Here is a 13205-nt window from a genome sequence, read left to right as displayed (position 1 = left end):
TCAACACATACAGACCTTTACATGGCTAGGTTAGGGATCTTCCTTCTCATGCATCTATTCTCCTCCCTCAAAACACCCCTCTATCCCATCTACTGTGGATGCACAAAGAAGAAGACGTACTGACTCGCAATCCTATATTCCTCTGACATGACACTGCACCCCTCATGTCGCATACATCACCCCATCCCCACTCCCACACCGTAGACAACAGCATATTTCCAACTACATCTGATCTGGTAAGGTGATCCGGTTTGAGCAAGTGCGTACCGAGGGCGTGTTTTCTGGTAATTAGATCACGTGACCTTTAAGTAAATGATATATATATATATATATATATATATATATATATATATATATATATATATATATATATATATATATATATATATATGTATATATATATATTAGACAGAGGACCCTAAGTTACGTGGTTGAGTTATTGGCATTCGCGGTCGATTAGCGACCCGCCACATTACAAAGTTATTCGTGTGTGATGGCCTGCGATTTCAGAGTGTCTGGTGGGAACCCGAAGTAGTTCATTCGTCGTGGTCTTCGCCCCACCCCGGGTCGCACCAGTATTTTTAGTTCACTTGGGACATAGTTCCATGGAGCTTATGCGATTGAGCAGTGTCTGTAGGTGAGTCAGACACTGAGTCAGTGAGTCGGTCCATAAACACTTCAGTCATTATTGCTTGAACCAAGCACGTTTTTGATGAATCTTGGCCATAAGCTTCGTATCTGATGATTAACAAAGGTAGTTTGACTGTATCAAAATCTGTGCTCATTATTGGGGAGTATGGGAGGGTTTTGGACCCCCCCCCCCCAATGAGGTTTTGCTTTCTCCTCCAAAACTACACCCACAATTTAGATGAAATTTACCAATGCATTCTTCACCCATTATGTGCGAAAATGTATCCACCACATCAACATCTGCACTCATTAAGGGGTCTCCAGGAGTGCGGGGGGCGGGGGGGGTTGAAACCCCAACCATTGGTGTTTGTTGTCTCCTCAAAAACTATACACATAATTTCGAAGAAACTTGACCACAACATTTTCACCCATGAGTAACAAAGTATATCATCCACATCAAAATCTGCGCTCAGTAATGGGGACTACAGGGGGGGGGGGTTGTTTGACCCCCCAAAATAGGTATTTGTTCACGACACACACTATTTCGATAAAACTTAAACACAACCTTCATCACCTGTGTTGTACCAAAGTTTATCAATAACATCAAAATCTGTGCTCACAAAAGGGGTCTACGGGGGGGGGGGGTGAGTGTGAGTTGACCTGCAAAATAGGTATTTGCACCCTTTTCCAAAACTACATGCACAACTTCGATGAAACTTGACCACAACCTTCATCACCCATAGCATACCAAAGTGTATCATCTGCATATAAATCTCTTCTCCTCTCGGGGGGTTATGGAAGGGGGGGGGGTGGTTGACACAATAAAATAGGTATTTGCTCTCTTCTTGGAAATGACACACAATTTCAATGAAACTTGATCACAACTTTCTTCACCCGTGATGCATGTAATTTTGTTCCCGGCATCAAAAAATGCAGACCTGCAATCATTAAGGGCATCTATGGGGGATGGGGGGAGGGGTTGGAGGGGGTTGACCCCCAAAATAGATATTTGCTTTCTTCTCCGAAACTACACACACTTTTGATGAAAGTGGACCACAACCTTCATCACCTGTAATGTCCCAAAGTGTGTGGTCTGTATAAAAAAATCTGCACTCATCAACAGGTTTTATGGTGGGGGGGGGGCAATCAAATCAGGTATGGGAGCATGCACCAGAGCAGCGTGTCACTGCATCCACTTTCCACCGGTACTCAAGGGGGCTCTGTCTGGCCATCCCCCAGGCAGATGCCTGGCCCATCCCCATATAGATGGGCCTGCTGATACCGAGATACAGATCAACCTGCTGCAACCACGAGGCATGTGGTCAGCCCATTTGCCCTCCTCCACTCATGAGACTCCCTCGCTGAGAGAATCTGGTGAGCAGTATCAGCATCAGGAAAACGAGCCACATGACCATCCAGCCGCAGCTGAAGCTCACGGACTATGCAGGTAACAAATCTCATTTGAGTCTCTCTCAGCAACCACTCATTGGACACAAAGTCCGACCAGCGATAGCCAAGGATTCTACGAAGAGACCTGGTACCAAAGGAATTAAGTCTCCATCTCAGATCCTTGGTCAGAGTCCAAGTCTCACAACCAAAGAGCAAGACTGGAAGCACCAAGGACCTGAAGACTCAGACTTTCGTCCTCCTGCACAGGTACCGGCAGCGCCACACCCCATTATGCAGTGAATCCATGACTCCCCAGGCCCGACCCAGACGTCTATTGACCTCTGACTCACAGCCAGCAGAGACATCAATATCACTGCCAAGGTAAATGAATCTCTCCATGACCTTAACATCCTCACCACAAACAGGCACAGACAGGACAGCAGCATCCAAGATGTCATTGAAAACCTGGATCTTATTTTTGACCCAGGAAACCCGTAATCCCAGCGGCTCCAACTCCTCATTCAGCACCTCGAGGGCCCCCAAAAGGATACCTAAGTCTCTGCAAAGATGACTGCATCATCTGCAAAATCGAAATCAGAGATGTTGACATTCTCAAACGATGCACCGCAGCTTGCTCTCTCCAACATCCTCTCTATAATCCAGTCCATAGAAGTGCTGAAAAGTGAGTGGGCCAGTACACACCCCTGACAAACTCCAATAACAACTGGAAATAAGTCAGAGTCAATAACCACCACATCTCACAGCACTCTCAGTACCAGAGTCAAGCTCAGACATCAGTTCGATCAGTTTTGGGGGCACCCCACGAAGACCAAGAATCCTCCAGAGGGCATCCCGGATTCACTGAATCAAACGCTTTGCAGAGATTAACATAAGCTGCAAGCAGCCCCTGCCAAAACTCTCGTCTTATGTTCGGTGAGGACCCGAAGAGCAAGTTTGGTGAGGACCGTTGATGACCCTATCTGGAAGGGGGCTTAATGTCATTTTTTGGCGAAATGATGCTTATCTTTTGTGAAATTCAGGGGTGAAAATGAGCTTCGGGGACTGAAGCAGAGAAAACATTTTTAAACCAGAAACTGGCAAAAATCAATCTTATTTGCTTCACAGGATATTTTCGCCCGTAATCCAAGAACTAAAATATGTTGATTTAAACGCTCATTACTAATTACTTCTATCGGTTTCCAGGTGGCAACATGCCGAAAACTACAATTCCATCAATAGTACACTCCCTCCTGAGGAGGCGATGCACTTCCCAGTGGAATTCCTTAATTCCATCGAAATATCAGGGATACCACCACACAAACTGAAGCTGAAAGTGGGATGCCCAGTCATGGTTCAACGTTCATTGGACGCACCCAATATTACGAATGGCACCCGCTGTACAGTCTACTGAATTAGCCAAAATGTGATTGAGGTCTTCCTCATTAATGGACCGGCAGCAGGAAAACATGCGTTAATTCCAAGGATACTGCTTATACCATCAGACAGTGACCTGCCGTTCCAGTTTCGCCGACTACAATTTCCCATACGATCTTGCTTTGCCATGACAATAAACAAAGCACAAGGACAGCCATTCAAAATCATCGGACTACATCTACGTCCATCTGTTTTCTCCCACGGGATGTTTTACATTGCGGCATCAAGATTGGATCAAGCTGCAGGCTGCATGTCCATGTCCCAGACAACAAAACGAGGAATGTTGTTTTTTAAAATGTGCTCCAGTGGACGACTGAAGACACCCTCTCATAACGAAATTGACTCCACTGAATCTGTCGGTAACCCACATCAAACACATGCTTTCATTTCAGTGGCATTACCCGTCTTCGACGGGTACCCTGCTAGTATATTTATATTCATATTTTGTAATGAAAGCAGAAAGCAAAAAATGCCTCTTCGCTTGCAGCAACAAAAAAAGTACCTCTTTCATTGCAGCAACTGCCGACTATGTATTAATATTGTCGTGTCTAAGCGAATTAACACTGATGCTATACAGATGGTCCGAAACTGATTTTAAAGGCACTGCATTCAATATTACTACACTTGACCATTCCCCAAGGTCACCCAAATGAGCAGAAATGATTGCAAACTCATATGGAAAGCAAATGGCGAAAGCACTTTCTTACCTTTTAAGGGATTTATTTTTATATTGAGAAGCACAGAGAAGAGGATCGACAAGACATAAATGAACCAAATCAAGCGAGTCAAAAGACACAAAGAGGAGAATGGGAGTATGCAAACTTATATACAATGGATGAGAAAGAAAAGCTCAACTCCTCACCCACTAGGTGGCACAGATCACACTTGTACAACAACACAGTAATGCAGGCAGGACTTCCCTTTTCTCTGATACATGGAGGTTGAACACAGTTTAACAAAATGTCGCCTGTTTTTGAGACAAGGTGTAAGACGAGAGCCAGCAACGATAGTGCCCAGAAGAATGAAAACAACCACGAGCAGGGCCAATGATGACTAGGCCTGACGAGGCCACGTGGTCCCCTTTGGCCTTTTTTAGATCAAAGCCTCCTGGTCTGCCGTCTTCTTCCTCCAAAAATACATGGTGATTCCAGCTTAGGTTGATTCCACATGAGGATTCTCCTCCAAGCAAGGTCTCCATCCTTCTTTCCACATGAGCCTCGCCTGGTGCTGTCCTGGTGGACTGCCATGCATGAGCCTCTCTTGCACACTGTTCTCTCCTGGTTGACTCGCTGGTCAACTCCCTGGTAGACTCTACGGTCTTCTCATGGACTCTCCAGTGGACTTCATAGGTAGACTCCAATCCTACTCTTCATGGACTGAGTCCTTTCATGAACCTCTTTTTCTCCTCTCTCATGGACTCCCCAGTAGACTCTCCAGTCTTCTTGTGTACTCTCCAGTTGACTCCACTGGATGACTCACACACTCTGTGGTGGACTCTACTGATCGACTCACGGACTCTTTTGTGGACTCTACTGGTCAACTCACGGACTCTCCGGTGGACTCTACTAATTGACTCATGGACTCTCCAATGGACTCTACGAGTCGACTCACGGACTCTGGTGGACTCCACTAGTCCACTCACGGACTCTCCAGTGGACTCTACGAGTCGACTCGTGGACTCTCCGGTTGACTCTACTAATCGACTCATGGACTCTCCAGTGGAATCTACAAGTTGACTCACGGACTCTCTGGTGGACTCTACGAGTCTACTCACGGACTCTCCAGTGGACTGTACTAATCGACTCATGGACTCTCCAGTTGACTCTACGAGTCGACTCACGGACTCTCCGGTGGACTCTACGAGTCGACTCACAGACTCTCCAGTGGATCCACGAGTCGACTCATGAACTCTCCGGTGGACTCTACTGATTGACTCAGACTCTCCGGTGGACTCTATTGGTCAACTCACAGACTCTCCAGTGGACTCTACTGGTCAACTCACTGACTCTCCAGGTGACCCTACTGGTCGACTCACGGACTCTCTGATGGACTCTACTAGTTACAATAGGATGTGCCATAAAGTGCGGCTATAAAGCCCAACAAAATATAAATGTGTATCTTTTCTTCTGCCGGCCATGTTGGTGCAGCTGACTGCACCAACATGACCAGCACAAAAAGGCCAGAGAGATTGCAATCGGCTTATGTGACTCAGCAATGGGAAATCCTCACCTAGCCCCACCTACAAACAAGAGGTTTTGTACAAATATAATTAATTATTCTGTCTACCCTGTCTATAAATTAATACACTGCCTCCTCAGTGTCACATATAACAAACAACTTCCTCTGACAGATCCCTGTTACTTGTCAATCTAACCTACTCAAAACACATGGACCAGACTATGATTATCACATTCTCAGGATAGATCCCTCCCCATTTCCACCTAACAATATATCGCAGCAACTATTAATATATTTATATTAACATTTTATAATGAAAGATGATCACACAAAATGGTGAAAAAGCAAACTGTGTTTAGTAATTGCAGAAAAAAAGGACCCATGTGGACTATATTGCCATGGCTTGCAAAAGCAGCTTGTGGAGTGTAGTTATCCCATTGAGAAATTGTTTTAATTTCGCTCAATGAAGTTACACTTTCTGAACATTCCTTAAAGAGCAGGTTTTGGGTCGCTGATGACTTTGCGTGATTCGAAGGTTGTAATCACATTAATAATTATCGTTGGGCAATTATTTTCTTACATTTGAAACTCAAAATATGCTAAAATTAACTTTTAAGTCAAAACTTTTGTCAGTGATCGAAAAACAGACGGGAATTTACCGAAGATGCTATGACGTCACGTTCTCCGAAAACTTCATGAACATTCGGAAACAGTGTGTGAACAATGGTGAGACGCGAATCAGAGAGTGATTTCAGCGGCAATGAAATTGAGTGTTTTCATTCCGATATTGCCGAGGACGAGTCGGAGGATGATGGGAATTTATACTATGGAGTTTCTGGTCCTGAGCCATATAAATTTGAGCCACTTGCAAGTGCCAGAAAATGGCCAATTTCGTGTACAAGTGGCAGGACTGACTGCCCGGCAGTTCACACTGACAGACTCCACCAGACAGAATGGTTTGTAGATTTTCATTTTCTTGTTCGATGCATAAAATAATGTAAAGTTTGATTCGTCTGTGACTTGATATAATAATTTTTAACCCTCTAGTCACTCAAGAGTCAAAAATAGAATGAATCAATAATGGACCCAAATATATTATATACCTTAGTCTTGGCGTTGAAGTCTTTCTGACAGCTGAGTTTGACCCCAGTGAAAGTGAACAGTTAGAACAAAACCCAACTTTCAAGAGACTGTTGTGGCATATAAATACTAAAACATGTTTAGCCTCATTGGGAAATATTCCACCAAATTTAGAAAGAAAAGTGGAAAATTGATCAATTTTTTACAATTGAAATGAAATAGCCCAATTTGCTAATGCTGTTAAAAAAGTAATTTAATCAACAATAAGTTGATTTTTTGAGAAATTTTTTCATGCTTGTGTTTTTCAGAAAGTTTATTTGTGTGTTTTTCCATGTACTCTTTAAGAATACATTTCAAGGTTTTTTCACTTAAAATCAACAATTGATTCTGTGACAGAACAGTATCTGGAGAACTTGTCAACCAACAACTCACATTCACAGAGTGGTGATCAGATGTATTTATGCCTTCATAATCCTCGGCTGTGAAATGGTCACCACAAATGACAAGTCTATCCAAAGGATCCTCTTTACCCGTTTTCTTTGGGGGAAAATTCGCCCGTTTTGTTTGTACAAATCTTATCCACTGCCAGCGAATGTTTGATTCCTTCAGGAATCGGTGGGAGCGATTACCCGTTTTCCAGCCATTTTCGCAAAACATGACGAGACACATACGAGGTATGATGTACAAATATCCAAATAACTGTTCTACAATGACTCAAAATAAAAAAGGATAATATAGACAATTGCAAGCTCAAAACATGCGAAAGAACGGCCCGCTGAACTGGACACTTCTTCAATGAGCGAGTGAGCGTCCGCTTTGTTTTGGAGAACGTGACGTCACCATCCATATATGGCACGCGGCTGTTTTTTTCAACAGCCTCAAGAAATAACAACTTCGGAGTTACATTTCATTAGTTTTCCCAATAGTTAGACAACCACAATAGTTTGCATCGAACTATTTAATGCACATATAATCATATTGATAAATTTTCAGAACATGTTTGGTGACCCGCAACCTGCTCTTTAATCTTTTCACGCAATATAATCATCCGAACAGTAGAAAAAGTTAAGTTTCATGCTTTGCTTAAATAAATGCACTTGGTTATAATAATTGCAAATTTTTTAAAATTTTCAGATGTCACTCCAGATTTTGACTCTTATTTACTCCACAAGATCTGATTCTCAAATGCGAAATAATATTTTGATGATATATTTTAGTCCGTGAGAGCAGATCCTGTTTCCGAGTCAAGGCATGTTTGAATAAGCCGAATCAAAATGTCAGCAAAGACTCCTGCGAAGCAATGTTTTGCTGACCAAGGATAAGCCTTTCATGGAGGTAAGTCGTTAATTATCTTTAAAATGGGTGTTTATATTTAGCCAAACACCCAGTTTTCAGTCATACACTCCCTTGGAGTTCTCTTAGTATGCATGAAAAGTTTGAGGCCACCATGTTTCATGGTTTTGGAAATATGGAGACACACACACACACACACACACACACACACACACACACACACACACACACACACACACACACACACACACACACACACTGACATTTGGGAGTATAGATGTAACTCTCTTTCAACAGTATTTTTTTCTATTTAAAAACAATGTGTATATCTTGTTCAGCATTTAAATGAGGTGAAAACAAATGGTGCAACTGACATGTTGTGTCTCAATGAAACTCACTGGAATTTCGAATGGTATGGGTTATCATTGCGAGCAAACAGGAAAATGCACAGGATAAACTCATGCAGACTGCAGGACCACGGATCCTACAGGCCACATTTGTGGGTCGTCCAATAAATGTCACACAACTTGTAAAACATCCGACCATTGAAAATAACAATAATCCTTCTAAATGACCATCGGTACTGGCCTTCACAACATGCAGTTGTCGGTGGTACAACATCAACAGACCAATGATAATTGTGAGCACAAGACCAAGAAGTGCAAGAACAATCAGAGAGATGTTCAGTGGGTCTGAGAATGCAAGATACTCCTCAGACATGGGCACACAGGCTGTGTGGTATTTGTTGGACCAGAAAAAACTTTGTACATTTATGGCAATGTTGCGAGTCTGTGGAACAACGTTTGTGTTGTTATTTTATTGTTTTGTTTTAACATTGTATTATATGAGGTATAGTTAAGGATGAAATGGATTTAATGTCGATTAAAGATAGTATATTTGAGCAGAAAAATGTAAGATTGCAGTTGTAAACAAGAAAAAGAGCAATGAAAAATTGCAGACCCTCGACAGGACTTTTTTGTGTAGCATTTGTGCAGTTTTGTGGAGTGTATTTTGTGTGGCGTTTGTGTACTGGTGTTACGCAATTACCAAGTAAAAAAGACATAAAATGTCATAGCCCACCCCCACCCCCGCCCCCCGTTGTTTAGTAATTTTGCTGTATGGAGTTAAAGGGCTGGCCCACATTGATGTACAACTAAAATGGTCAACAGTCTACCAGTCGGCCATCTTTCATCAGATCGCAAAATGAAGTTAGGCCCAAGTGTATGTTATTGTGTTATGTGCTTGTGCCAAGTTTGAACAAAATTAGACCATGCATGTCAGAGAAATGGTTGGGTGCTCTATCATATAAAATGAAAAATGCCTCCTGGCATCAGGTTGAGGAAGAATTAAGATCGCTTCAGTCCCTAGGGCCTAGACTATCAGCAAACCCAAAGAGACTCTTCCAACAATCCTGCAAAGATTACTTTCCTGCTAGTACTTACACACTGAGCAATGCAGAGCAAAAAGTATAACAATAATCATTTTATTAATATTCCAGCATTAAAACCTTTTGTGTATTAAAAGCTAACTCAACGACAGTTTCTTCAAACGTCCTTTGGATGCAGTTTATGAGATGAACAGTAACCAACGTACCACTGCTGTTCGAGTATTCCCCAGCTGAACATGGAATGCAGTCAACACAGCAGAATGGTTCTCCTTTTCGAGACATCCTGCGTGTACCAGGCAGGCAAGGTGAGCTGCACATAGAGTCAGGAACCTATATAAATATTAAAAGTTGCGTTGACAGGAGTTTGCTCCCATGTATAACAAACAGAATATTAAGAAAATTAATGAGATCATTTTCAGCAGTGAAAATTGCCAATGCATTATTTCTGGGTGAATTGCATAACCATCATAAACAGAGCATATAAAAAAGTCAGGGAATAGTCTCATTGCCAATTTTCAGAAAATCTTGTGCAAGAGCAGATGTCCATAATATTAATGGAGTTCCAAAGATGAATTATCATTGGCATCAGAATATGGGAGTCTCCTTCAAGACAATTTCAAAAGATCATTGCTTGGTGTGGCTAGTTGCATCAAAAGTTTCATTAAACGTTTTATTCCTCATAACGTTGCTTAACAAACTAAAATATACATACAGTAGACAAAAATTAAGTCAAGCAATAATTATTATGAGTTTTGAAAAGTGAAATGACACTTTTAAATGTGGCTCATTAAGACAAATTTGAAAAGGTGAAAAATCATTTGGATAAGTATTCGTGCATTCATCTTGATGACAGTTCTGCAGTCAGTCGCATAACATGTGACTGAATTCACTTGGAAAGACATTTGCTGAAATCTAGTTCACATCACTGAAGCATCATTCATTCAGATCTGTCTATTTAGTTATTTTTGGCTTGTCATATAATGTTCAGCTCTCTATTTGTCGTTCCTCTGGGAGCCCCATTGTGAGATCCACTCCATCCATGTCTGTCCTTCGTCCTCTCTAACCAGAACCTTCCCTCCAATTTGCTCTTTTGCTTTGCCCATTTCCACTTCTCCCTTCCTCTGATGAGTGTATGTACATCCATCTCTCACATCTCCCACTCCACCCAAACTTGGAAGAAGCCATTTCAGAAAGCATAGTTTGAATACATGAAGTCCTGCAGGGACAGCTTGTAGTGCATACGAGATGGGCTGAATAGCCTTTTCCTTTGTATGATTGAGTTTGTGACATTATGACAACAACAACAACAGAAAGAAAATATTTATGTTATTGGCAGAATTTAAGAGCATCACCTCCCTTTTCTTTTTGGCCATTCCACAGGATCTTATCAGTATTAATGTGCAGTTGTCGGTCTGGAGGAGCAGAAGAATTGAATGAACCAACCACAGAGAATTCAATTCCCAATGCTACTTGAGGCAACCAGCTGATCAGGTCATATATTGCTGGAGGATCTCCATTTCTATCAAAGCTCATTGTTTCACCAGCTTGAATAAAACGAACTTTTTTTGCATAGAACAACAGCTAAAAAACATATAGGTGAAAATGCCAGGGTTACTTAACAATGAATATCTTTCATTATATTAAGGCCATTGCCTTCAAGAAGGCAAAACATAATTCTTAAATCAGTTAATAGATTTTTGGATCAATACAATTGCAAAAACAAAATGCCAGTGCAGAAAGCAATTTACCTCTCAAAGATATTACAGCAGCAGTTAAATTTTGAAATTAATCTGAAAAAATGTAATTTAACTGCATTGCAGAACTGAACAATATAGATGCTGTTTGAAAATGTAATTATTGGCATAATGAGTGGAATGATTTCTTAATATTAATGGTATAGATTGACATTTTGATTCAAATTCTTCACAGTATAAACCAAAACTTAGAGTGATGAAACATCTCTTGGCCTGAGGAAGCTCGCTGGGAAGCGGGTGAAACGTCATCTGAGACTGGGTCTGCTCTTGCTTATTACTTGAATTAGCAGAGTCGGTCTAGTTATGTTTTTGGTTGGATGCACCTTTCCTCATATCAAAAACGCATAATCCCAAACGTTCCGATCTTATCCCATTTAAAAAAAAAATATATATATATATATATATATATATATATATATATATATATATATATATATATATATATATATATATATATATATATATATATATATATATATATGTGTGTGTGTGTTTTTTAAAAGAAGTAGATGCTTCCAACCAAAAGTAAACAACATCTACTGTGCTAATTTGAGAATGAGCAATAAACAAGAGCAGACCCAGTCTCAGGTGATGCTTCACAGCAGGCTTACTCAGGCCAATAGACCCTGAGCCTCGGCACATATCCAGGTTTTATTCCGATATGATCACTCCTTTCCGGTCACGTGCTGGTACTTGAGGTCGAATGGAGGAGTGCTTTTTACCCCTCAGCCCGAAGTGGGCTGAAAAAGGGGTATTGTCGTCACAGGCAGTGTACGGGCGTCCGTCTGTCAACTTTTGGTTTCCATCAATTTCGAGGAGAACGCCTTGTCCGATTAAATCCATTTTTGCAAGGTGTGTTGGGGTTGAGTAGAGGAAGGTTCCTTTCGAAAATGGGCACGCTGAGATTTTCAATGTGGCCTCCATGGCAGCCATCTTGAAATTGATTTCCGTCGATTTCGAGGAGAACGCCTTGTCCGATTAAATCCATTTTTGCAGGGTGTGTTGGGGTTGAGTAGAGGAAGGTTCCTTTTGAAAATGGGCGCGCTGCGATTTTAAGTGTGGCCACCACGGCAGTCATCTTGAAATTGGTTTTCGTCAATTTCGAGAATGGCTTGGCTTGTCCGATGAAATGCATTTTTGCAGTGTGTGTTGGAGTTGAGTAGAGGAAGGTTCCTTTCGAAAATGAGCACGCTGCGATTTTCACTCGCTGCCACGGTAGCCATCTTGAAGTCTGATTGATTTTCGATATGATGTCTAACGTGCTCTAACTAACTGCATCATCATGATATCACTGCTTCCTTTTACAATGCATGGGCTGAGGGGTTACGCCCGCTTTGCGGAGCTATTTGTTTTATTATATAAACCTCAAGCAAATAAATGTCAAATCACATCAACGATGGGCTGCTCTGCTCTTTTTTTTGTTTTTACTTACACGTGATCTGTCTGGTGTTGTATGTGTGTGGGTGAGCTTAGGTGCATGCTTCTTGTTGTTTATGTGTTTCCAGGGAACGAACATGGCTGGTTACATGTCCAGGTTGGTGTTGTAGTTTTTAAATGTACATGAACTCAGAGGTGATGGTGAGTGTACGAAAGTGTATGTGTACATTTCATACAACAATAAAGTGTACGTGTACATTACTTCTTTACAGTGTACATGTAGAGTATGTAATAAATATCTCTCAGTGATTTCCCCGGCCTCCCAATTCGGACACAGGCATTTCATGATCAAGCCAATTTTAATTTACTTAAGATAATATGTGCATTACCTGTCCATCAGTTTGTTGATAAGTCTTGAAAAGTTAAGTGAAAAATAAAAAAATTTTTTAATTAAAGACGACTACAGTGTTTGCTTTCCTCTGCATTATGAGAATTTACGTACTTTCATTGGGCCGTGTATATTCGACCGCTGCCGCAATCTCTGCGAACAAAACGTGCATTACCTCGGTTAAGATGTATTCAAAATGTTCCTTTGTTTCCTCAAAATGGTACTTTTGTGAGCCATCGTTGGACTTAGTCTGAAACAGGTGCTTATGGATTTGGTCTCGATTTTCGTGTTCGTG

The 13205-nt window shown here is 41.4% G+C and overlaps 1 protein-coding gene across 1 annotated transcript in view; it reads right to left on the bottom strand.

The window, feature by feature from the left end:
• Positions 1-10717: 10717 nt before the first annotated feature.
• The window catches only part of LOC147035356 (vomeronasal type-2 receptor 1-like), a 16018-nt gene continuing 13530 nt past the window's right edge, over positions 10718-13205 (bottom strand). The window contains exon 5 of the mRNA XM_085867074.1: positions 10718-10972. Coding sequence (XP_085723200.1) covers positions 10718-10972 — 255 coding nt within the window. The remainder of the gene's footprint in view (positions 10973-13205) is intronic.

Source organism: Eptatretus burgeri, chromosome 1 (genome assembly GCF_056783735.1).
Source record: "Eptatretus burgeri isolate ZD-2024b chromosome 1, Ebu_testis_v1, whole genome shotgun sequence".
Lineage (NCBI taxonomy): Eukaryota > Metazoa > Chordata > Myxini > Myxiniformes > Myxinidae > Eptatretus > Eptatretus burgeri.
Note: the sequence above shows the minus strand (reverse complement) of the source record. Positions and strands in the feature narration are given on the sequence as shown.